The following is a 26,877-nucleotide window of genomic DNA, read 5'->3' as shown; positions in this document are numbered from 1 at the left end:
GATTCACACAGGACACCGAATAGGACAGGAGATGTACTCCAGATATAACAAACTGACCCTAGCCCCCGACACATAAACTAATGCAGCATAAATACTGGAGGCTGAGACAGGAGGGGTCAGGAGACACTGTGGCCCCATCCGAGGACACCCCGGACAGGGCCAAACAGGAAGGATATAACCCCACCCACTTTGCCAAAGCACAGCCCCCACACCACTAGAGGGATATCTTCAACCACCAACTTACCATCCTGAGACAAGGCCGAGTATAGCCCACAAAGATCTCCGCCACAGCTCAACCCAAGGGGGGCGCCAACCCAGACAGGCCGACCACAACAGTGAATCAACCCACCCAGGTGACGCACCCCCAGGGACGGCATGAGAGAGCCCCAGTAAGCCAGTGACTCAGCCCCGTAACAGGGTAGAGGCAGAGAATCCCAGTGGAAAGAGGGGAATCGGCCAGGCAGAGACAGCAAGGGCGGTTCGTTGCTCCAGAGCCTTTCCGTTCACCTTCCCACTCCTGGGCCAGACTACACTCAATCATATGACCCACTGAAGAGATGAGTCTTCAGTAAAGACTTAAAGGTTGAGACCGAGTTTGCGTCTCTGACATGGGTAGGCAGACCGTTCCATAAAAATGGAGCTCTATAGGGAGAAAGCCCTGCCTCCAGCTGTTTGCTTAGAAATTCTAGGGACAATTAGGAGGCCTGCGTCTTGTGACCGTAGCGTACGTGTAGGTATGTACGGCAGGACCAAATCAGAGAGATAGGTAGGAGCAAGCCCATGTAATGCTTTGTAGGTTAGCAGTAAAACCTTGAAATCAGCCCTTGCTTTGACAGGAAGCCAGTGTAGAGAGGCTAGCACTGGAGTAATATACCATACCCCGTTCAAAGACAAATATTTTGTCTTCCCCATTCACCCTCTGAATGGCACACATACACAATCCATGTCTCATTTGTCTTAAAAATCCTTATTTAACCTGTCCCCCCCCCCCCCTCATCTGGATTTAACTAGTGACATCAATAAGGGATCATAGCTTTCACCTGGATTCACCTGGTCAGTCTAAGTCATGGAAGGAGCAGGTGTTCTTAATGTTTTGTAGACTCAGTGTATAGCACTACAGTTAATCAAGTGCTATTTGCATGTGATGCATTTGCTCTATTGTGTCCAGCAGGGCAAGTAGTTCTGACATCATAATACACCCTTCTGATAATCAAGTGATATTTGGAATGTCTGGGTGGTTCTATATGATGTCATAATACACCCCTCTGATAATCAAGGGCTATTTGCATGTGATGCATTTGTTCTGTTGTTTACAGGATGATTTGTATGGCATAGAGCGTGGCTTTAAGGGAAAAGTATGGTCACATCTAATAAAAACGAATGTGAAAATGAACAGAGTATTAACACCAATGTGTGTTAACACGCTACCTATTCGTAGAAGTATTTATTAATCATCTACATATTCATATTAAGCTTCTACGTCTGTGTACAGAAACGTATTATTTGTAAGACGTAAGAGAAAATATATCAGCTTATTGTTAAATAATTATGACGTTCTTACCCACTCCAGCCAGCAGTCTTTCGGGTGATGCTTCTTGCGTGACGTATAATGGACGGGACGCTTCTTCAGGAACAACAACTCGGCTACTCTTTCAACCACCTCGGTAGCTTGCTAGCCAACATAAAACTGTCTAACTATCTAACTTAAAACCGAAATATTGACGCTTTAGACCACGGTTATGTACATTAGCTAATCTCAGTGTTTTAAACACAATTATTATGTTGACGTATCTACTGGTTAACTTTAACCTAATTTGCTTGTTCAATTTGCAAACTTTTGAAGATTGATACTGAGCCTAGCACTAGGCTATTCGCTAATGCTATTCGCTAATGCTAGCTAACTAGCTAGCTAACGTCCCTGACCATGAGCTCATTAAACTACTCATTCCCTGCTAAAGAAGAAGATATCTACTGGACGGAGAAAGAAGCTCTGGCCCTGAACATTGTCGTGAAAGAAGAAGAAGAGGATATTACAGTGAAAGGAGAGGAAGAACCTTTCAGAATGAAAAAGGAGGAAGAGGAGGCTGTTATAGGGAAAGAAGAGGAAGAACATTTTGGAGTGGAAGAGAGGATAGAGGCTGTCACAGTGGAAGAGGAAGACGCTTTCAGAATGAAAAAGGAGGAAGAGGAGACTATCACATTGAAAGAAGAAGAGGAGGATGTTACCGTGGAAAAATATAAAGAACCTTTAGTAGTGAAAGGGGGGATGGAGACAGCCAGAGTGGAAGAGGAGGATGTTATAGGGGGGAAAGAGGAAGAACCTTTTAGAGAGGAAGAGGATGCTATCTCAATAAAGGTGAAGGAGGAAGACGTTTTGGGAGTGAAAGAGGAGGAGACAGAAGATCCGATTGACACCAGTGAGTACTGTCTTCAACAAGGACACACTATGCAGTTGTTGAACTATAATATATTTTTAAAATCATGATGAATGTGGTCATTTTAAGCCCTGTTTCGACATATTCATGCCTCTTGTAAGACTCTGTGATTGCAATAGACGATCATAAGTTCACCATTTGTTTGATGTTCTCATTCACACAGGAGAGAGACATGACTATGGTGGATCCTCTGGGGAGCCTCAACAACATCCTGATGCTGACGAGGCAGAGAAGAGTCTCTCCAGATCAGAACACCAGATGGTACAGCTTGGTCTGGTCTAGCATACAGCTTGCTCTATCTGGGTCTGGGCTGTGTTTCTGTAAAGCACTTTATGTCAACAGTGACATCAGCATCCATAATGATATGTGTCTGTGTCCCCTCTTTATGGTTACCAGGACAATGCTAGCCCTTCCTCCCTCCCGGAGTCCCTGTATCGTGCCTCTCCCGGTAGCACCTTACTGCTGGGTATGAAGAGGTTGTCTGTGCTGCTGGTGGACTGCAGGAAAACAACGGGGCTGAGTGGAACTGTGAGAGGAGGAGAAGAGAAGAAAGGATCAGATTTGACACACCAAAGTAAGTGCTGTAGTTGGAACAAATACAATAGATCTGCCCACTGGTATCTGTTACCAGGACAACCAGCAGAGTTCTGTTAGTTGACAGGAAGATAGACTGGTATCTGTTATCAGGACAACCAGCAGAGTTCTGTTAGTTGACAGGAAGATAGACTGGTGTATATGGATGTTATGAATATCATAACACTGAAAAAGGATTCTGCCAATGAAAAGAGAGAAACCAATAGACCATGTAAAACCTTGATGAAAGTTAGCTTTGGAGAGAAACCAATAGACCATATAAAACCTTGATGAAAGTTCGCTTTAGAGAGAAACCAATAGACCATATAAAACCTTGATGAAAGTTAGATTTAGAGAGAAAGTTTCAAGATGATCTGATGTAAGGTGCATGTTTTACAAAAACATTATGGATGTTACATTGCCTGTCCCAGTCAACCCCCCTATCTTTACAAGACTCTAGAATAGGCTAATTCAACTCCAGACACTTCAACCGATTGAGCTATACAAAAGGTACCAGTTGGACAGCTCCATCTGTGACGTTTCAAGCTGTGGAGTGAGTTTAAAAGGTACCAGTTGGACAGCTCCATCTGTGACGTTTCAAGCTGTGGAGTGAGTTTAAAAGGTACCAGTTGGACAGCTCCATCTGTGAGGTTTCAAGCTGTGGAGTGAGTTTAAAAGGTACCAGTTGGACAGCTCCATCTGTGACGTTTCAAGCTGTGGAGTGAGTTTACGGTGCGTTCCGTTACACATGTTCAGGTTGACTTTCCCACTGAATCGACCATACAGTGGGGGGAAAAAGTATTTAGTCAGCCACCAATTGTGCAAGTTCTTCCACTTAAAAAGGAGAGAGGCCTGTAATTTTCATCATAGGTACACTTCAACTATAACAGACAAAATGAGAAAAAAAATCCAGAAAATCATATTGTAGGATTTTTAATGAATTTATTTGCAAATTATGGTGGAAAATAAGTATTTGGTCAATAACAAAAGTTTATCTCAATACTTTGTTATATACCCTGTGTTGGCAATGACAGAGGTCAAAGTTTTCTGTAAGTCTTCACAAGGTTTTCACACACTGTTGCTGGTATTTTGGCCCATTCCTCTATGCAGATCTCCTCTAGAGCAGTGATGTTTTGAGGCTGTTGCTGGGCAACACTGACTTTCAACTCCCTCCAAAGATTTTCTATGGGGTTGAGATCTGGAGACTGGCTAGGCCACTCCAGGACCTTGAAATGCTTCTTACGAAGCCACTCCTTCGTTGCCCGGGTGGTGTGTTTGGGATCATTGTCATGTTGAAAGACCCAGCCACGGTTCATCTTCAATGCCCTTGCTGATGGAAGGAGGTTTTCACTCAAAATCTCACAATACATGGCCCCATTCTTTCCTTTACACTGATCAGTCGTCCTGGTCCCTTTGCAGAAAAACAGCCCCAAAGCATGATGTTTCCACCCCCATGCTTCACAGTAGGTATGGTGTTCTTTGGATGCAACTCGGCATTCTTTGTCCTCCAAACACGACGAGTTGAGTTTTTACCAAAAAGTTATATTTTGGTTTCATCTGACCATTTGACAATAGCCTGCAAAATAATGTCATACTTTCCAGGTCCATACCCAAACAGTTCGAACTACTAATTTGAAAAATTACTCTCTCCAGAAATAAGTCTCTCACTGTGGCCGCCTTCTACCGACCTCCCTCAGCTCCCAGCTGTGCCCTGGACACCATTTGTGAATTGATCGCCCCCCATCTAGCTTCAGAGTTTGTTCTGTTAGGTGACCTAAACTGGGATATGCTTAACACCCCGGCAGTCCTACAATCTAAGCTAGATGCCCGCAATCTCACACAAATCATCAAGGAACCCACCAGGTACAACCCTAAATCTGTAAATAAGGGCACCCTCATAGACGTCATCCTGACCAACTGGCCCTCCAAATACACCTCCGCTGTCTTCAACCAGGATCTCGGCGATCACTGCCACATTGCCTGTATCCGCTACGGATCCGCAGTCAAACGACCACCCCTCATCACTGTCAAACGCTCCCTAAAACACTTCTGCGATCAGGCCTTTCTAATAGACCTGGCCCGGGTATCCTGGAATGACATTGACCTCATCCCGTCAGTTGAGGATACCTGGTCATTCTTTAAAAGTAACTTCCTCACCATTTTAGATAAGCATGCTCCGTTCAAAAAATGCAGAACTAAGAACAGATATAGCCCTTGGTTCACTCCAGACCTGACTGCCCTCGACCAGTACAAAAACATCCTGTGGCGGACTGCAATAGCATCGAATAGTCCCCGTGATATGCAACTGTTCAGGGAAGTCAGGAACCAATACACGCAGTCAGTCAGGAAAGCCAAGGCCATTTTCTTCAGGCAGAAATTTGCATCCTGTAACTCTAAGTCCAAAAAGTTCTGGGACACTGTAAAATCCATGGAGAACAAGAGCACCTCCTCCCAGCTGCCCACTGCACTGAGGCTAGGTAACACGGTCACCACCGATAAATCCATGATTATCGAAAACTTCAACAAGCATTTCTCAACGGCTGGCCATGCCTTCCTCCTGGCTACTCCAACTCCAACCTCGGCCAACAGCTCCGCCCCCCCCCCCTCAGCTAGTCGCCCAAGCCTCTCCAGGTTCTCCTTTACCCAAATCCAGATAGCAGATGTTTTGAAAGAGCTGCAAAACCTGGACCCGTACAAATCAGCTGGGCTTGACAATCTGGACCCTCTATTTCTGAAACTATCCATCGCCATTGTCGCAACCCCTATTACCAGCCTGTTCAACCTCTCTTTCATATCATCTGAGATCCCCCTCTTCAAAGGGGGAGACACCCTGGACCCAAACTATTACAGACCTATATCCGTCCTGCCCTGCCTATCTAAGGTCTTCGAAAGCCAAGTCAACAAACAGGTCACTGACCATCTCGAATCCCACCGTACCTTCTCCCGCTGTGCAATCTGGTTTCCGAGCCGGTCACGGGTGCACCTCAGCCACGCTCCAGGTACTAAACGATATCATAACCGCCATCGCTAAAAGACAGTACTGTGCAGCCGTCTTCATCGACCTGGCCAAGGCTTTCGACTCGGTCAATGCATTTAGTGGATATTATATATATATATGTTGAATATTTGTGAACGTCACTAAAAAATTATCCCTTTCGACAACGGGTAAATGTTACTGATGTGCTTTTGTGTCTTTGACGTAAAAACACGTTTTGGACTTATTTTAGGTTTAAGGAAGTGTGTAGATCACATTCTGTATCATATAGCGATGAAGGTTATATTATATATTTACAACCACCTGCTGATAGGAATCCAGTGATGTCTGTGTCTTCAGTGTCATAGAACTGTGTAGTTTTTTGTGTTCTGACTTATAAAACAGGATTACGATTGTTAAAACTGGCCTCAGATTATTGAACATAATGAATAAAATAGGTAATGTAAACATATCAGTAATTACCACTAAGCCTTACAACATAATTTGTTTTAAAATCACACCAAGCTTGTTAAAACTGGTAAGAGGTTATTGAGGGATCTGATTTAACCTCCTAGCAAGAGTTGTGGAGGTTTCATTCAGGTCTGTATTTAAATAAACACTCTGTCTTTGGCAGGAGAAAGACCAGACTCAGAGGAACCAGAGACGTCCAAATCGGCAAAACAACACGACTGTTCCCACTGTGGAAAGAGTTTTACAGAGTTAGGCAACATGAAAAGGCATGAAAGGACACACACAGGTGAGAAGCCTCATCAATGCTCTCACTGTGGAAAAACTTTTACTGAGTTATGGAGCCTGAAAACACATGAGAGAATACACACAGGGGAGAAGTTGTACTACTGCTCCCAGTGTGGAATGAGTTTTACCCACGTATGTAACCTGAAAACACATGAGAGATTACACACAGGGGAAAAGCCTTACCACTGCTCCCAGTGTGGAAAGAATTTTACCCGGTCAGGGCACATGAAAGAACATAAGAGAACACACACAGGGGAGAAGCCTTACCTCTGTTCCCAGTGTGGAATGAGTTTTACCCACGTATGTAACCTGAAAACACATGAGAGATTACACACAGGGGAAAAGCCTTACCACTGCTCCCAGTGTGGAAAGAATTTTACCCGGTCAGGGCACATGAAAGAACATAAGAGAATGCACACATTGGATAAGCCTTACCTCTGTTCCCAATGTGGAAAGAGTTTTACCCACTTATGTAACCTGAAAACACATGAGAGGTTACACACCGGGGAGAAGGATTATGAATGCTCTCCGTGTGGATTGAGTTTTACCACTTTAGAGTACCTGAAATCACATGAGCGAACACACACAAGAGAGAAGCCTTTCCACTGCTCACAGTGCAGAGAGATTTTCACCCAGTTAGGGAGCCTGAAAAGGCATGAAAGGACACACACAGTTGAGAAGCCTCATCATTGCTCTCACTGTGGGAAGACTTTTACCCAGTTAGGGAGCCTGAAAAGACATGAGAGAATACACACAGGGGAAAAGCCTCATCATTGCACTCACTGTGGGAAGACTTTTACCCAGTTAGGGGGCCTGAAAATGCATGAGAGAATACACACAGGGGAGAAGCCTTACTGCTGCCCCCAGTGTGGAAAGAGTTTTACCCGGTCAGAGCACATGAAAGAACATAAGAGAACACACACAGGAGAGAAGCCTTATTGCTGCTTCCAGTGTGGAAAGAGTTTTACCTACTTATGTAACCTGAAAACACACGAGAGAATACACACAGGGGAGAAGCCTTACCACTGCCCCCAGTGTGGAAAGGGTTTTAACCAGTTAGGGGTCCTGAAACGACATGAGAGAAAACACACAGGAGATAAGGATGTAGGATGTTGAACTGTAGAACATTGGATGGATATAGGACAGATGCTGGCTGAACAGTAGGATATAGGACAGATATAGCCTCTGAACAGTAGGATATAGGACAGATATAGCCTCTGAACAGTAGGATATAGGACAGATATAGCCTCTGAACAGTATGATATAGGACAGATATAGCCTCTGAACAGTAGGATATAGGACAGATATAGCCTCTGAACAGTAGGATATAGGACAGATGCTGGCTGAACAGTAGGATATAGGAAAGATATAGCCTCTGAACAGTAGGATATAGGACAGATATAGCCTCTGAACAGTAGGATATCGGACAGATATAGCCTCTGAACAGTAGGATATAGGACAGATGCTGGCTGAACAGTAGGATATAGGACAGATATAGCCTCTGAACGGTGTATTTTCCATACTGCATGTATTATAGTGGATTTGTTTGCTGACATCACTAAGTCTAAATGTCCATGTAAATGGGCTAAGTCTAAATGTCCATGTAAATGGGCTAAGTCTTAATGTCGGTGTAAATGGGCTAAGTCTACTGTATTTTGTATATCGTACTTTGCTCTCATTTTGAGAGAAATAAAATCCAGTTCGATTCCCAACTCAGTAACTCAGATCAGCTTTAATATTGAACATAGATTGTAACTCAGACCTTGGGGGAAGTTCTGCTTTAATATTGAAAAATAGATTGTAACTCAGACCTTGGGGGAAGTTCTGCTTTAATATTGAACATAGATTGTAACTCAGACCTTGGGGGAAGTTCTGCTTTAATATTGAACATAGATTGTAACTCAGGCCTTGGGGGAAGTTCTGCTTTAATATTGAACATAGATTGTAACTCAGACCTTGGTGGAAGTTCTGCTTTAATATTGAACATAGATTGTAACTCAGACCTTGGGGGAAGTTCTGCTTTAATATTGAACATAGATTGTAACTCAGTCCTTGGGGGAAGTTCTGCTTTAATATTGAACATAGATTGTTGATTCCATCAATGTAATTGTGTGCATCATTTTTCAATTTTGTAAATTAACAAAAATATAAACACAAAATGCATTAATTTCTAAGATTTGACTGATTTACAGAAAAAAGTAAATTTAAATAAATTCTTTAGGCCCTAATCTATGGTTTTCACATGACTGGGAATAGTGCTATGCATCTGTTGGTCAACAATACCTTAAGAAAAAGGTAGGGGTATGGATCAGAAAACCAGTCAGTATTTGATGTGTCCACCATTTGCCTAGAGTTGATCAGGCTTTTGATTGTGGCCTGTGGAATGTTGTCCCACTCCTCTTCAATGGCTGTGGAATGTTGTCCCACTCCTCTTCAATGGCTGTGGAATGTTGTCCCACTCCTCCTCTTCAATGGCTGTGGAATGTTGTCCCACTCCTCTTCAATGGCTGTGGAATGTTGTCCCACTCCTCCTCTTCAATGGCTGTGGAATGTTGTCCCACTCCTCTTCAATGGCTGTGGAATGTTGTCCCACTCCTCCTCTTCAATGGCTGTGGAATGTTGTCCCACTCCTCTTCAATGGCTGTGGAATGTTGTCCCACTCCTCTTCAATGGCTGTGGAATGTTGTCCCACTACTCTTCAATGGCTGTGGAATGTTGTCCCACTCCTCTTCAATGGCTGTGGAATGTTGTCCCACTCCTCCTCTTCAATGGCTGTGGAATGTTGTCCCACTCCTCCTCTTCAATGGCTGTGGAATGTTGTCCCACTCCTCCTCTTCAATGGCTGTGGAATGTTGTCCCACTCCTCCTCTTCAATGGCTGTGGAATGTTGTCCCACTCCTCTTCAATGGCTGTGGAATGTTGTCCCACTACTCTTCAATGGCTGTGGAATGTTGTCCCACTCCTCTTCAATGGCTGTGGAATGTTGTCCCACTCCTCTTCAATGGCTGTGGAATGTTGTCCCACTCCTCCTCTTCAATGGCTGTGGAATGTTGTCCCACTCCTCCTCTTCAATGGCTGTGGAATGTTGTCCCACTCCTCTTCAATGGCTGTGGAATGTTGTCCCACTACTCTTCAATGGCTGTGGAATGTTGTCCCACTCCTCTTCAATGGCTGTGGAATGTTGTCCCACTCCTCCTCTTCAATGGCTGTGGAATGTTGTCCCACTCCTCTTCAATGGCTGTGGAATGTTGTCCCACTCCTCTTCAATGGCTGTGGAATGTTGTCCCACTCCTCTTCAATGGCTGTGGAATGTTGTCCCACTCCTCCTCTTCAATGGCTGTGGAATGTTGTCCCACTCCTCTTCAATGGCTGTGGAATGTTGTCCCTCCTCCTCTTCAATGGCTGTGGAATGTTGTCCCACTCCTCTTCAATGGCTGTGGAATGTTGTCCCACTCCTCTTCAATGGCTGTGGAATGTTGTCCCACTCCTCTTCAATGGCTGTGGAATGTTGTCCCCTCCTCCTCTTCAATGGCTGTGGAATATTGTCCCACTCCTCTTCAATGGCTGTGGAATGTTGTCCCACTCCTCTTCAATGGCTGTGGAATGTTGTCCCACTCCTCTTCAATGGCTGTGGAATGTTGTCCCACTCCTCTTCAATGGCTGTGGAATGTTGTCCCACTCCTCTTCAATGGCTGTGGAATGTTGTCCCACTCCTCTTCAATGGCTGTGGAATGTTGTCCCACTCCTCCTCTTCAATGGCTGTGGAATGTTGTCCCACTCCTCCTCTTCAATGGCTGTGGAATGTTGTCCCACTCCTCCTCTTCAATGGCTGTGGAATGTTGTCCCCTCCTCTTCAATGGCTGTGGAATGTTGTCCCACTCCTCTTCAATGGCTGTGGAATGTTGACTCCTCCTCTTCAATGGCTGTGGAATGTTGTCCCACTCCTCCTCTTCAATGGCTGTGGAATGTTGTCCCACTCCTCCTCTTCAATGGCTGTGGAATGTTGTCCCACTCCTCCTCTTCAATGGCTGTGGAATGTTGTCCCACTCCTCTTCAATGGCTGTGGAATGTTGTCCCCACTCCTCTTCAATGGCTGTGGAATGTTGTCCCCACTCCTCTTCAATGGCTGTGGAATGTTGTCCCACTCCTCCTCTTCAATGGCTGTGGAATGTTGTCCCACTCCTCTTCAATGGCTGTGGAATGTTGTCCCCACTCCTCTTCAATGGCTGTGGAATGTTGTCCCCACTCCTCTTCAATGGCTGTGGAATGTTGTCCCACTCCTCTTCAATGGCTGTGGAATGTTGTCCCACTCCTCTTCTTCAATGGCTGTGGAATGTTGTCCCACTCCTCCTCTTCAATGGCTGTGGAATGTTGTCCCACTCCTCCTCTTCAATGGCTGTGGAATGTTGTCCCACTCCTCCTCTTCAATGGCTGTGGAATGTTGTCCCACTCCTCTTCAATGGCTGTGGAATGTTGTCCCACTCCTCTTCAATGGCTGTGGAATGTTGTCCCACTCCTCTTCAATGGCTGTGGAATGTTGTCCCACTCCTCTTCAATGGCTGTGCAAAGTTGCTGCATATTAGCGGGAACTGGAACACACTGTCGTACAAGGCAATCCAGAGCATCCCAAACATGCTCAAAGGTTGATATGTCTGGTGAGTATGCAGGCTGTGGAAGAACTGAGACATTTTTCAGCTTCCAGGAATTGTGTCCAGATTGTTCTGACATGGGGCCGTGCATTATCATGCTGAAACATGAGGTGATGGCGGTGGATGAATGGCACGACAATGGGCCTCAGGATCCTGTCACGGTATCTCTGTGTTCAAATGGCCAACGATTGAATCCAATTGTGTTCGTTGTCCGTAGCTTATGCCTGCCTATACCTTAGCCCTACCACCACCATGGGACACTCTGTTCACAACATTGACATCAGTAAACCGCTCGCTCACACAACACCATACATGTGAGGCCAGTTGGACGTACTGCCAAATTCTCTAAAACAACGTAGCTTATGGTAGAGAAATTAACATTAAATTCTCTGGCAACAGCTCTGGTGGACATTCATGTAGTCAGCATGCCAATTGCACGCTCCCTCAACTTGAGACATCTGTATCATTGTGTGACAAATCTGCACATTTTAGAGTGGCCTTTTATTGCCCCCAGCACAAGGTGCAACTGTGTAATGATCATGTGATAAAATAATGTATATGTTGAAAGATAATGGTAAAATAATTCCACTCTGAACCTTATAACTGTATGAAATTGATTAGAATCATAAAATTATAATCTGACGATGTGTGTAGTTTTAGTCAGAATTAGGTTAAACAATGTATCTGTATAGTGGAAAACACAGACTGTCTGAGCAAGGTGTAGCGTAGGATTTGAACTTGTATGTGGGTGCCTAGGAAAATACCGTAGAACAATTAAAACTGTGTTTGAACCGACCTGGCTAGGCCTCGGAGGAACCTATGAGAGCACAGGGAGTACTTCTCAAGGTTTCCCTCATCTCGGGGGAATGGAACTGTCGGCTGGGTAGTGATACACAGTGGTGAGAACTATGGAGAAGGATACAACTCACCTACTGTTTGTGTGGAAGTATGTGTGTAGGATACCTACTGTTTGTGTGGAAGTATGTGCGTAGGATACCTACTGTTTGTGTGGAATATGTGCGTAGGATACCTACTGTTTGTGTGGAAGTATGTGCGTAGGATACCTACTGTTTGTGTGGAAGTATGTAAAGGATACCTACTGTTTGTGTGGAAGTATGTGAGTAGGATACCTACTGTTTGTGTGGAAGTATGTGAGTAGGATACCTACTGTTTGTGTGGAAGTATGTGCGTAGGATACCTACTGTTTGTGTGGAAGTATGTGAGTAGGATACCTACTGTTTGTGTGGAAGTATGTGTGTAGGATACCTACTGTTTGTGTGGAAGTATGTGCGTAGGATACCTACTGTTTGTGTGGAAGTATGTGCGTAGGATACCTACTGTTTGTGTGGAAGTATGTGCGTAGGATACCTACTGTTTGTGTGGAAGTATGTGCGTAGGATACCAGCTATAAAATGGATGTCTTTGTATAATGGACTTTAGAACGTTCTCTGAATAAACTGTACTATAAACTGTACTATGTTTTTGCATAAACTGAGTCTTTGACTAATTATTATTAAAACCCATGGTCGTACAGATCCCAGGTCAGTTATTATTAACCCCCATGGTCTCACAGATCCCAGGTCAGTTATTATTAACCCCATGGTCTCACAGATCCCAGGTCAGTTATTATTAACCCCATGGTCTCACAGATCCCAGGTCAGTTATTATTAACCCCCATGGTCTCACAGATCCCAGGTCAGTTATTATTAAACCCCATGGTCTTACAGATCCCAGGTCAGTTATTATTAACCCCATGGTCTCACAGATCCCAGGTCAGTTATTATTAAACCCCATGGTCTCACAGATCCCAGGTCAGTTATTATTAACCCCATGGTCTCACAGATCCCAGGTCAGTTATTATTAAACCCCATGGTCTCACAGATCCCAGGTCAGTTATTATTAACCCCATGGTCTCACAGATCCCAGGTCAGTTATTATTAACCCCATGGTCTCACAGATCCCAGGTCAGTTATTATTAAACCCCCATGGTCTTACAGTCCCAGGTCAGAGCTATTGATTGTCATTTGTGGGATTGAAAATGGTCATGACATCATGCTATTTAATCGTCTTTTTGACATCCCACATCTGTCAGGTCGATGGATTATCTTGGCAAAGGAGAAATGCTCACTAACAGGGATGTAAACAAATGTGTGCGCAAAATTTGAGCAAAATAATACATTTTTTTGTGCCTATGAAACCTTTCTGGGATCTTTTTTTACTTCAGCTCGTGAAACATGGGACCAACGTTGGATTTATATGGTTGTTTTAGTGTAGATACAGAAAGCATTCAGACCCCTAGACATTTCCACAGTTTGTTACATTACAGCCTAATTCTAAATGGTTGTTTTAGTGTAGATACAGAAAGCATTCAGACCCCTAGACATTTCCACAGTTTATTACATTACAGCCTAATTCTAAATGGTTGTTTTAGTGTAGATACATAAAGCATTCAGACCCCTAGACATTTCCGCAGTTTGTTACATTACAGCCTAATTCTAAATGGTTGTTTTAGTGTAGATACAGAAAGCATTCAGACCCCTAGACATTTCCGCAGTTTGTTACATTACAGTCTAATTCTAAATGGTTGTTTTAGTGTAGATACAGTGCATTCTGAAAGCATTCAGACCCCTAAACATTTCCACAGTTTGTTACATCACAGCCTAATTGTAAATGGTTGTTTTAGTGTAGATACAGTGCATTCTGAAAGCATGCAGACCCCTAGACATTTCCACAGTTTGTTACCTTACAGCCTAATTCTAAATGGTTGTTTTAGTGTAGATACAGTGCATTCTGAAAGCATGCAGACCCCTAGACATTTCCACAGTTTGTTACCTTACAGCCTAATTCTACAATTTGAAAAATGTTTTATCTGATCAATCTACACACAATACCCAATAATCTCAAACCATCTAAATTGGGCTGAGGCCAGGGGATTGTGGAGGCCAGGTCATCAGATGCAGAACTCCATCACTCTCCTTGGTAAAATAGCCCTTACATGACACTTGGCATTCAGGCCAAAGAGTTCAATCTTGGTTTCACCGGACCAGAGAATCTGGTTTCTCATGGTCTGAGAGTCTTTAGGTGCCTTTTGGCAAACTCCAAGCTGGCTGTCATATGCCTTTTTACTGAGGAGTGGCTTCCATCTGGCCACTCTACCATAAAGGCCTGATTGGTTCCTCCTGTATATAGCCTCCAAATTGACTCTGTACTGGTACCTCCTGTGTATAGCCTCCACATTGACTCTGTACTGGTACCCCTGTATATAGCCTCCACATTGACTCTGTACTGGTACCCCTGTATATAGCCTCCACATTGACTCTGTACCGGTACCTCCTGTATATAGCCTCCACATTGACTCTGTACTGGTACCCCTGTATATAGCCTCCACATTGACGCTGTACTGGTACCCCTGTATCTAGCCTCCACATTGACTCTGTACTGGTACCCCCTGTATATAGCCTCCACATTGACTCTGTACTGGTACCTCCTATATATAGCCTCCACATTGACACTGTACTGGTACCTCCTGTATATAGCCTCCACATTGACTCTGTACTGGTACCCCCTGTATATAGCCTCCACATTGACTCTGTACTGGTACCCCCTGTATATAGCCTCCACATTGACTCTGTACTGGTACCTCCTGTATATAGCCTCCACATTGACACTGTACTGGTACCTCCTGTATATAGCCTCCACATTGACACTGTACTGGTACCTCCTGTATATAGCCTCCACATTGACACTGTACTGGTACCTCCTGTATATAGCCTCCACATTGACTCTGTACTGGTACCCCCTGTATATAGCCTCCACATTGACTCTGTACTGGTACCTCCTATATATAGCCTCCACATTGACACTGTACTGGTACCTCCTGTATATAGCCTCCACATTGACACTGTACTGGTACCTCCTGTATATAGCCTCCACATTACCTCTGTACTGGTACCCCCTGTATATAGCCTCCACATTGACTCTGTACTGGTACCTCCTATATATAGCCTCCACATTGACACTGTACTGGTACCTCCTGTATATAGCCTCCACATTGACTCTGTACTGGTACCCCCTGTATACAGCCTCCACATTGACACTGTACTGGTACCTCCTGTATATAGCTTCCACATTGACTCTGTACTGGTACCTCCTGTATATACCCTCCACATTGACTCTGTACTGGTACCCCCTGTATACAGCCTCACATTGACACTGTACTGGTACCTCCTGTATATAGCCTCCACATTGACTCTGTACTGGTACCTCCTGTATATAGCCTCCACATTGACTCTGTACTGGTACCTCCTGTATATAGCCTCCACATTGACTCTGTACTGGTACCCCCTGTATACAGCCTCCACATTGACACTGTACTGGTTCCCCCTGTATATAGCCTCCACATTGACTCTGTACTGGTACCTCCTGTATACAGCCTCCACATTGACTCTGTACTGGTACCTCCTGTATATAGCCTCCACATTGACTCTGTACTGGTACCTCCTGTATATAGCCTCCACATTGACTCTGTACTGGTACCTCCTGTATATAGCCTCCACATTGACTCTGTACTGGTACCTCCTGTATATAGCCTCCACATTGACTCTGTACTGGTACCCCTGTATATAGCCTCCACATTGACTCTGTACTGGTCCCTCCTGTATATAGCCTCCACATTGACTCTGTACTGGTACCTCCTGTATACAGCCTCCACATTGACTCTGTACTGGTACCTCCTGTATATAGCCTCCACATTGACTCTGTACTGGTACCTCCTGTATATAGCCTCAACATTGACTCTGTACTGGTACCCCCTGTATACAGCCTCCACATTGACTCTGTACTGGTACCTCCTGTATATAGCCTCCACATTGACTCTGTACTGGTACCTCCTGTATATAGCCTCCACATTGACTCTGTACTGGTACCTCCTGTATATAGCCTCCACATTGACTCTGTACTGGTACCTCCTGTATATAGCCTCCACATTTGCCTCGTTATCGTTATTTTATTGTGTTACTTTTTTTTCTTTCGTTTATTTAGTAAATATTTTCTGAACTCTTATTTTTCTTAACTACATTGTTGGTTAAGGGCTTGTCAGTAATCATTTCACGGTAACGTCTACACCTGTTGTATTCAGCGTATGTGACAAATAACATTTGATTTGAACTAAATATGGAGTATGTCAGTTTCAATGTTAATGTCTTTAATTAAATTATATTTTTCAAATTCAGGTTGTCTGTTTATCTGCGTCATTCCTTGATCATTCCTTTTTCCCTCAGAACAGACTCAATTCGTCGGGGCATGGACTCTACAAGGTGTCAAAAAGCGCCCATGTTGACTCCAATGCTTCCCACAATTGTGTCAAGTTGGCTGGATGTCCTTTGGGTGCAGTGGAGGCTCCTCGGAGGAGGAAGGGGAGAACCATCATCCTCAGTTATTTTCAGAAAAATTAAAATGGTTGAATTTTTAAAAGTTGTCCTTTTTAGATAAAACTATACTAAATATAATCACATCACCAAATAATTGATTAAAACATACTATTTTGCATCCTCCTCTGGGTACATTGACTTCAATACAAAACCTAGGAGGCTCATGGTTCTCAAGCCATTCCATAGACTTACACAGTAATTATGACAACTTCCGGAGGACGTCCTCCAACCTATCAGAGCTCTTGCAGCATGATCTGACATGTTGTCCACCCAATGAAAGGATCAGATAATGAATCTAGTACTGAAAGCATACGCATACAGCTAGCTAGTACTGCAGTGCATAACATATGGTGAGTAGTTGACTAAAAGAGAGAAAAATACAATAAATCAAATCAAATTTTATTTGTCACATACACATGGTTAGCAGATGTTAATGCGAGTGTAGCGAAATGCTTGTGCTTCTAGTTCCGACAATGCAGTAATAACCAACAAGTAATCTAGCTAACAATTCCAAAACTACTACCTTATAGACACAAGTGTAAGGGGATAAGAATATGTACATAAAGATATATGAGTGAGTGATGGTACAGAGCGGCATAGGCAAGATACAGTAGATGGTATTGAGTGCAGTATATACATATGAGATGAGTATGTAAACAAAGTGGCATAGTTAAAGTGGCTAGTGATACATGTATTACATAAAGATGCAGTAGATGATATAGAGTACAGTATATACATATACATATGAGATGAATAATGTAGGGTATGTAAACATTATATTAGGTAACATTGTTTAAAGTGGCTAGTGATATATTTTACATCATTTCCCATCAATTCCCATTATTAAAGTGGCTGGAGTTGAATCAGTGTGTTGGCAGCAGCCACTCAATGTTAGTGGTGGCCGTTTAACAGTCTGATGGCCTTGAGATAGAAGCTGTTTTTCAGTCTCTCTGTCCCAGCTTTGATAAACCTATACTGACCTCGCCTTCTGGATGATAGTGGGGTGAACAGGCAGTGGCTCGGGTGGTTGTTGTCCTTGATGATCTTTATGGCCTTCCTGTGACATCGGGTGGTGTAGGTGTCCTGGAGGGCAGGTAGTTTGCCCCCGGTGATGCGTTGTGCAGACCTCACTACCCTCTGGAGAGCCTTACGGTTGTGGGCGGAGCAGTTGCCGTACCAGGCGGTGATACAGCCCGACAGGATGCTCTTGATTGTGCATCTGTAGAAGTTTGTGAGTGCTTTTGGTGACAAGCCAAATGTCTTCAGCCTCCTGAGGTTGAAGAGGCACTGCTGCGCCTTCTTCACGATGCTGTCTGTGTGGGTGGACCAATTCAGTTTGTCTGTGATGTGTACGCCGAGGAACTTAAAACTTACTACCCTCTCCACTACTGTCCCATCAATGTGGATAGGGGGGTGTTCCCTCTGCTGTTTCCTGAAGTCCACAATCATCTCCTTAGTTTTGTTGACATTGAGTGTGAGGTTATTTTCCTGACACCACACTCCGAGGGCCCTCACCTCCCTGTAGGCCGTCTCGTCGTTGTTGGTAATCAAGCTGTTGTGTCGTCCGCAAACTTGATGATTGAGTTGGAGGCGTGCGTGGCCACGCAGTCGTGGGTGAACAGGGAGTTCAGGAGAGGGCTCAGAACGCACCCTTGTGGGGCCCCAGTGTTGAGGATCAGCGGGGTGGAAATGTTGTTGCCTACCCTCACCACCTGGGGGCGGCCCGTCAGGAAGTCCAGTACCCAATTGCACAGGGCGGGGTCGAGACCCAGGGTCTCGAGCTTGATGACGAGCTTGGAGGGCACTATGGTGTTAAATGCCGAGCTGTAGTCGATGAACAGCATTCTCACATAGGTATTCCTCTTGTCCAGATGGGTTAGGGCAGTGTGCAGTGTGGTTGAGATTGCATCGTTGAACAGTTTTGAACAAAACAAAGGAGAAGCGAGATAGAGATTTTGTCAATTATTTTCCACTTTTATTTTCTCTTACTTATCTAGCAAATGCAGCTATCTAGTTTAGTCTATTGAAACACCCTGCTCAAACAGAGGGATGCTATGTTAGCTAGCTGGCTATGACTATCCAACACAACACTGGAACTCTTCCAAGTCAAGGCAAGCTTTTGGTTTTACTAATTTATTGCCACTGGGACCCGCCAAGGTAAGTGCTAAACTGCTTACTGACTGTACACTGTAACGTTACTGCATGATTGTAGCAGGTTTACTAACGAGTTAGTTCTATTAGCTCTGTTGACTATGATGTTATTTTAGCTAATATGGTGACAGCAATGTAAGCTGTGTGTAGCAGGTAGCAGGTATGATATGGTTTGGCTTGGAAATGTTTTTTCTCCTGGTCACATACAGCTGATGTGTTGTGCATTGAAGTACAGAAACAAAGGGAAAAGGTGAGAGGAGGAGAGAAGGAATACAACGTGTCTGTAATGAAAGTGATCTGTGTTTATGCATGATCATGGGTGAATTCGTTCTGCCGATTCTGTGAACAAACGTTTCTTAAATGAAACAAAACCGGGATAAACATACCTGAATTTGTCCAATAGAATCTCTATTTCAGCTAGATGCAGGCGAGAGTGTGCAAGGCGATATTGAATGTGTCACTGTCTGTCACCTCAACATTTTCTCTCGACCAGTGTGAACCTACATTCTAAACTTTCATTCATAGGCTAGGTTGCTACCTCATGATGGGTAGAGGGGAAATTTTAGTATCATGTAGTAGCCTAAACCTATCGCTGTTACATTGAACAGGGTGACTGGATTATGAATTACAGTCATCTAATATGCTGTAGTAAATGGAAATGTTAGTATCATGTAGTATTGCGGTTACATGAATGGAATATGAATGACAGTCATCTAATATGCTGTAATAGAAATAAGGCCATGCTCATGAAAAAACTAATCGTCCTGCCTCATCTTAAACGGCAGTGACCGCCACTGTTTGGATGGTGGACCATTCATGGTACACATGGGAAACTGTTGAGCTGAAAAACCCAGCAGCGTTGCAGTTCTTGACACAAACCAGGGCGCCTGGCACCTACTACCATACGCCGTGCAAAGTAACTTACTAACTCTTGGTACACATGGGAAACTGTAGCGTTGTAGTTCTTGACACAAACCGGGGCGCCTGGCACCCACCAATACCATACCCCGTTCAAAGACAAATATTTTGTCTTCCCCATTCACCCTCTGAATGGCACACATACACAATCCATGTCTCATTTTGTCTTAAAAATCCTTATTTAACCTGTCCCCCCCCCCCCCCCTCATCTGGATTTAACTAGTGACATCAATAAGGGATCATAGCTTTCACCTGGATTCACCTGGTCAGTCTAAGTCATGGAAGGAGCAGGTGTTCTTAATGTTTTGTAGACTCAGTGTATAGCACTACAGTTAATCAAGTGCTATTTGCATGTGATGCATTTGCTCTATTGTGTCCAGCAGGGCAAGTAGTTCTGACATCATAATACACCCTTCTGATAATCAAGTGATATTTGGAATGTCTGGGTGGTTCTATATGATGTCATAATACACCCCTCTGATAATCAAGGGCTATTTGCATGTGATGCATTTGTTCTGTTGTTTACAGGATGATTTGTATCTTATAGAGCGTGGCTTTAAGGGAAAAGTATGGTCACATCTAATAAAAACGAATGTGAAAAATGAACAGAGTATTAACACCAATGTGTGTTAACACGCTACCTATTCGTAGAAGTATTTATTAATCATCTACATATTCATATTAAGCTTCTACGTCTGTGTACAGAAACGTATTATTTGTAAGACGTAAGAGAAAATATATCAGCTTATTGTTAAATAATTATGACGTTCTTACCCACTCCAGCCAGCAGTCTTTCGGGTGATGCTTCTTGCGTGACGTATAATGGACGGGACGCTTCTTCAGGAACAACAACTCGGCTACTCTTTCAACCACCTCGGTAGCTTGCTAGCCAACATAAAACTGTCTAACTATCTAACTTAAAACCGAAATATTGACGCTTTAGACCACGGTTATGTACATTAGCTAATCTCAGTGTTTTAAACACAATTATTATGTTGACGTATCTACTGGTTAACTCTAATTTGCTTGTTCAATTTGCAAACTTGTTAAAGATTGATACTGAGCCTAGCACTAGGCTAGTCGCTAATGCTATTCGCTAATGCTAGCTAACTAGCTAGCTAACATCCCTGACCATGAGCTCATTAAACTACTCATTCCCTGCTAAAGAAGAAGATATCTACTGGACGGAGAAAGAAGCTCTGGCGCTGAACATTGTCGTGAAAGAAGAAGAAGAGGATATTACAGTGAAAGGAGAGGAAGAACCTTTCAGAATGAAAAAGGAGGAAGAGGAGGCTGTTATAGGGAAAGAAGAGGAAGAACATTTTGGAGTGGAAGAGAGGATAGAGGCTGTCACAGTGGAAGAGGAAGACGCTTTCAGAATGAAAAAGGAGGAAGAGGAGACTATCACATTGAAAGAAGAAGAGGAGGATGTTACCGTGAAAAAATATAAAGAATCTTTAGTAGTGAAAGGGGGGATGGAGACAGCCAGAGTGGAAGAGGAGGATGTTATAGGGGGGAAAGAGGAAGAACCGTTTAGAGAGGAAGAGGATGCTATCTCAATAAAGGTGGAGGAGGAAGACATTTTGGGAGTGAAAGAGGAGGAGACAGAAGATCCGATTGACACCAGTGAGTACTGTCTTCAACAGGGGCACAAACTATGCAGTTGTTGAACTATAATATATTTTAAAAATCATGATGAATGTGGTCATTTTAAGCCCTGTTTCGACATATTCATGCCTCTTGTAAGACTCTGTGATTGCAATAGACGATCATAAGTTCACCATTTGTTTGATGTTCTCATTCACACAGGAGAGAGACATGACTATGGTGGATCCTCTGGGGAGCCTCAACAACATCCTGATGCTGACGAGGCAGAGAAGAGTCTCTCCAGATCAGAACACCAGATGGTACAGCTTGGTCTGGTCTAGCATACATCTTGCTCTATCTGGGTCTGGGCTGTGTTTCTGTAAAGCACTTTATGTCAACAGTGACATCAGCATCCATAATGATCTGTGTCCCCTCTTTATGGTTACCAGGACAACGCTAGCCCTTCCACCCTCCCGGGGTCCCCATGTCGTGCCTCTCCCGGTAGCACCTTACTGCTGGGTATGAAGAGGTTGTCTGTGCTGCTGGTGGACTGCAGGAAAACAACGGGGCTGAATGGAACTGTGAGAGGAGGAGAAGAGAAGAAAGGATCAGATTTGACACATCAAAGTAAGTGCTGTAGTTTAGTTTGAACAAAATAAAATAGATCTGTCCACTGGTAGCTGTTCCCAGTAGGGCTGTCCCCAACTAATACAAATACAGCTTTGCACACTCTTGGCATTCTCTCAACCAGCTTTACCTGTTACCAGGACAACCAGCAGAGTTCTGTTGGTTCTGGGATTGAACCCGGGTCTGTAGTGACACCTCAAGCACTGTGATGCAGTGCTTTAGACCGCTGTGCCACTCAGGTGGCAGCTCCTTTGTTTGGCTGACGTTGGGGGTTGTTTAGCACCACGCTCGTTGTCCTCAGGCGCTCCACGGCATCTCTGAGTCGTTATGCTCTGAGCGGGACAACATGTATTTTAGCTCATCCGGTAGGGTGTCGTTGCGACGTGACTTGTTTTTTATCGTTTTTTTTGTATTCCGTTAGAAGCCCCTGCCTCGTGACTCACTAAATAAGTCTTCAACATTTATGACTACTACCACATGGACAGACCGACTACTACCTCATGGACAGACTGACTACTACCTCATGGACAGACTGACCACTACCACATGGACAGACCGACTACTACCTCATGGACAGACTGACTACTACCGTTAGCGATGCTTATGTCTTCGTGTAGCCGTTAGCGATGCTTATGTCTTCGTGTAGCCGTTAGCGATGCTTATGTCTTCGTGTAGCCGTTAGCGATGCTTATGTCTTCGTGTAGCCGTTAGCGATGCTTATGACTTCGTGTAGCCGTTAGCGATGCTTATGTCTTCGTGTAGCCGTTAGCGACGCTTATGTCTTTGTGTAGCCGTTAGCGACGCTTATGTCTTAGGGTAGCCGTTAGCGATGCTTATGTCTTCGTGTAGCCGTTAGCGATGCTTATGTCTTCGTGTAGCCGTTAGCGATGCTAATGTCTTTGTGTAGCCGTTAGCGATGCTAATGTCTTTGTGTAGCCGTTAGCGATGCTTATGTCTTCGTGTAGCCGTTAGCGATGCTTATGTCTTCGTGTAGCCGTTAGCGATGCTTATGTCTTCGTGTAGCCGTTAGCGACGCTTATGACTTCGTGTAGCCGTTAGCGATGCTTATGTCTTTGTGTAGCCGTTAGCGACGCTAATGTCTTTGTGTAGCCGTTAGCGACGCTTATGTCTTTGTGTAGCCGTTAGCGACGCTTATGTCTTTGTGTAGCCGTTAGCGATGCTTATGTCTTCGTGTAGCCGTTAGCGATGCTTATGTCTTCGTGTAGCCGTTAGCGATGCTTATGTCTTCGGGTAGCCGTTAGCGATGCTTATGTCTTCGTGTAGCCGTTAGCGATGCTTATGTCTTCGCGTAGCCGTTAGCGATGCTTATGTCTTCGCGTAGCCGTTAGCGATGCTTATGTCTTCGTGTAGCCGTTAGCGATGCTTATGTCTTCAGGTAGACGGAAAGACAATTAAAAAGTATCCTATGCCTACCTGGCAGAATCGTGATTATTTGCATTAATGCATTGGCCATTTTGTTTTGAAAACTCCCCGTCACAACTGCGCTACAGAAACACTGCTAGACATCAAGGATGTCTGGCTGGTGCCACTTGAATTTAAGGGTAACTACACATTCAGGTTTTCCCAGATTTCCCCTGATGTGGTTTAAGCATTGTTGTGGAATTAGAACATTCAATTATGTTTTTCTATTGAAAAGTGTGATTTTGAGAGAGAAAAAATGGGGGGAAATCAGTCCTCCTCACGTTTTTGTTTTGTTGTCGTGGTATCTCTTTTCTTTGCTTGTTACGGTAAATAAATGTAAGAACACAGGGGAATGTTCATTTAAAAGATTGCTAGTCATTATTAGCCTGGTTCTATTATGGGACACAGGCCAGGTCATTATAAATGATCTCATTTAATTGAGGGAAACTGTATTTACTGTCACTGTTGTGGTTGTCTCACCTAGCTACCTTAAGATGGATGCACTAACAAGTTGCTCTGAATAGTGACCATACTATTCCCTTAAAGCCACACAGTGTAAAATACATGGGTCATGTGAACAATGGAGCACATGCATCACATGCTAAGAGACAATAGAGCACATGCATCACATGCTAAGAACACTTGCCTGTAAGTCTCTCTGGATAAGAGGGTCTGCTAAATGACTAAAATGACAAATGTATGCTGAGATTCCATGCAGGTCTCCCTGTTTAACCACTCTGTTTATCTTTAGCAGAAGAGAGACCCGACTCAGAGGAACCAGAGATGTCTGAACCAGCGAGACGACACCACTGTTCCCAGTGTGGAAAGAGTTATACCCGTTTATGGAGCCTGAAAAACCATAAGAGAACACATGCAGGGAAGAAGCCTTATCACTGCTCTCAGTGTGGAAAGAGTTTTACCCGGTTAGGGAGCCTTGAAATACATAAAAGAATACACACAGGAGATAAGCCTTACCACTGCTTCCAGTGTGGAAAGAGATTTATCCAGTCAACACATCTGAACGAGCATAAGAGAATACACACAGGAGAAAAACCATTCCAATGCTCTCAGTGTGGAAAGACATTTTCCCGGTCAGGGGACCTGAAATCACATGAAAGAACACACACAGGGGAAAAGCCTTACCACTGTTCCCATTGTAAAAGTAGTTTTAGCTGGTCAGGGCAACTGAACGAGCATGAGAGAACACACACCGGGGTGAAGCCTTACCACTGCTCCCAGTGTGGAAAAAGTTTTACAAGGTTGGGGTCCCTTAAATCACATAAGATATATATACACACACACAAGAGACAAGTCCTATAACTACTCCCAGTGTGAAAATAAGTATTTATCATTAGGGGACATAAAAAAGCAAACACTCTGTAGAGAGACCTTTCCAATGCTCTCAGTGTGGAATGGGATCTGAATGCGCATAAGAGAATACACACGAGAGAAGCCATTCCAATGCTTGCAGTGTGGGAAGAGTTATACCCGGCAAGGGTATTTAGAAACTTATGAGACACACATCAAGTCAAAATGTAGGTTTCCGCCTAAATAGACATACAAAAGTAACTGCCATTTCATGTGTAATTACATTATTCTGACATGCTAAAACTTGGTATATTTTGGAAAGAAGACATCTGGGAGATTGAGGAATGATCAGAAGAAGACATCTGGGAGATTATGTTGAAGTTATCAGAAGATAGGAGTTCAGAATACACAAGATCAGACTTGGGGAGGAGCCACTAAAAGCAGCAGGTGAGGGAGGGGTTACAGACCAAGAGTCCTGAATCATAAAAGGCTTTGTTTTTAAACTACATTTTAGTCTAAGATCAATCTTTAACACACAAAATACATTTTTTTTATTTTTTTTATTTTTGCCCCTGCTCAAAAGATCAATGGAGGGCATTACTTCACCAGTGTCCGATTACTATTATGTGATTAGCCCAGTTGTAATGTTAACTCCCACTGGAAGAATTATGATGTTATTTTTCTATCATTGTAAATTGTGTATAGAGATTGAGCTGACATTTATTATTTCATGTATATTGTTTATTGGATTATATATATATATATATATTATATTGTTTCCCTCTGTACACAGACCACTTGTATACTCTGGTTCATCATTAAAACTCCTACTGTTAGACTGAGCTTCTGTGCCTGTTATCACTCTTTGACCGGGTGCTCAAAACCTCCAAAAGCACATGGCTACTTCAAAACCTCTATAAGCACATGGCTACTTCAAAACCTCTATAAGCACATGGCTACTTCAAAACCTCTATAAGCACATGGCTACTTCAAAACCTCTATAAGCACATGGCTACTTCAAAACCTCTATAAGCACATGGCTACTTCAAAACCTCTATAAGCACATGGCTACTTCAAAACCTCTATAAGCACATGGCTACTTCAAAACACATGGCTCTATAAGCACATGGCTACTTCAAAACCTCTATAAGCACATGGCTACTTCTATAAGCACATGGCTACTTCAAAACCTCTATAAGCACATGGCTCTATAAGCACATGGCTACTTCAAAACCTCTTAAGGATCAGCCCCTTTTTTTCTTCTTCAACTTCATTGCCTTGAACCGCCCCTGAACAATCCTCTCCTGGTGTTGGGAAGGGTAGATCAAGCACTGCTTGAACATAACAAACTTGAATGTCACAACATTTTAAACAGACAGTCTCTCTCTCTCTCTCTCTCTCTCTCTCTCTCTCTCTCTCTCTCTCTCTCTCTCTCTCTCTCTCTCTCTCTCTCTCTCTCTCTCTCTCTCTCTCTCTCTCTCTCTCTCTCTCTCTCTCTACTAATTGGGGAGTTAGTTATAAGTATCCTTGGCCAGGCCATGTTGCAGAAAACGGGGGAAGGGTGGGAAGTGGTCAGGGCAGGGGAACAAAGACTTGGGGAGGAGCAACTAAAAGCAGCAGGTGAGGGAGGGGTTACAGACCAAGAGTCCTGAATCATAAAAGGCTTTGTTTTTAAACTACATTTTAGTCTAAGATCAATCTTTAAAAAATCTAAAGTCAATTCTATTTCAAGTTCTACATCTCCAAATAAAGTTTGAACATCACAGCAATATTCTAGGGGTGGTTTTTGAGGGACTGAACTCTGTTTGACCCCAACCATGACCAGAACCTTCAGAGGGCTTGTGATCTATATATGAGGGCCTCTCATAACTTTGTATTGTGCTCGCTTTGGCAGCACATATACTAAAATTGGATCGATACAGAGAAGATTAGCATGGCCCCTGCGAAAGGATGACACGCAAATCCGTGAAGCGCTCCTTATTTTCCTCACACAGAGAAACACAGAGAAATTGGAACCAAACAGAGAAGATTGGGCGGTAGTGACCCGG

At 43.7% G+C, this 26,877-nt stretch overlaps 2 protein-coding genes and 1 non-coding gene across 4 annotated transcripts; all 3 read left to right on the top strand.

Annotated features, from left to right (window-relative positions):
* Nucleotides 1-2,836: 2,836 nt before the first annotated feature.
* LOC135559955 (zinc finger protein 135-like) lies at nt 2,837-8,326 on the top strand. The gene is made up of 2 exons (XM_065000854.1): nt 2,837-3,009; nt 6,617-8,326. Exons 1-2 carry the CDS (start codon nt 2,904-2,906, stop codon nt 7,852-7,854), a joined length of 1,344 nt encoding a protein of 447 aa, XP_064856926.1. The 5' UTR covers nt 2,837-2,903; the 3' UTR covers nt 7,855-8,326.
* Nucleotides 8,327-20,452: 12,126 nt separating this feature from the next.
* On the top strand, nt 20,453-25,672 carry LOC135559956 (zinc finger protein 436-like). Of its 2 annotated transcripts, none has more exons than XM_065000856.1 (4): nt 20,453-21,511; nt 21,695-21,792; nt 21,922-22,099; nt 24,276-25,672. In XM_065000856.1, exons 1-4 carry the CDS (start codon nt 21,019-21,021, stop codon nt 24,839-24,841), a joined length of 1,335 nt encoding a protein of 444 aa, XP_064856928.1. In that variant the 5' UTR covers nt 20,453-21,018; the 3' UTR covers nt 24,842-25,672. The 2 variants fall into 2 exon arrangements, with proteins under 2 accessions (XP_064856928.1, XP_064856927.1); XM_065000855.1 differs by having other exon boundaries at nt 24,273-25,672.
* Nucleotides 25,673-26,707: 1,035 nt separating this feature from the next.
* Nucleotides 26,708-26,814, top strand: LOC135560698 (U6 spliceosomal RNA). Its single transcript, XR_010459197.1, has one exon. It is a non-coding gene; the product is annotated as a U6 spliceosomal RNA (small nuclear RNA).
* The last annotated feature ends 63 nt before the right edge of the window (nt 26,815-26,877 follow it).

Source organism: Oncorhynchus nerka, linkage group LG15, assembly GCF_034236695.1.
Source record: "Oncorhynchus nerka isolate Pitt River linkage group LG15, Oner_Uvic_2.0, whole genome shotgun sequence".
NCBI classification, from domain to species: Eukaryota; Metazoa; Chordata; class Actinopteri; order Salmoniformes; family Salmonidae; genus Oncorhynchus; species Oncorhynchus nerka.
This window is presented reverse-complemented; position numbering and strand designations above follow the sequence as displayed.

Coding starts and splice junctions, on each gene's coding strand:
- LOC135559955 (XM_065000854.1), top strand. CDS start 2,904: ATGAAGAGGTTGTCTGTGCTGCTGGTGGACTGCAGGAAAACAACGGGG. Junction 3,010..6,616: donor ATCAGATTTGACACACCAAA/GTAAGTGCTGTA, acceptor TGTCTTTGGCAG/GAGAAAGACCAGACTCAGAG.
- LOC135559956 (XM_065000855.1), top strand. CDS start 21,019: ATGAGCTCATTAAACTACTCATTCCCTGCTAAAGAAGAAGATATCTAC. Junction 21,512..21,694: donor AGAAGATCCGATTGACACCA/GTGAGTACTGTC, acceptor TCATTCACACAG/GAGAGAGACATGACTATGGT. Junction 21,793..21,921: donor CCAGATCAGAACACCAGATG/GTACAGCTTGGT, acceptor TATGGTTACCAG/GACAACGCTAGCCCTTCCAC.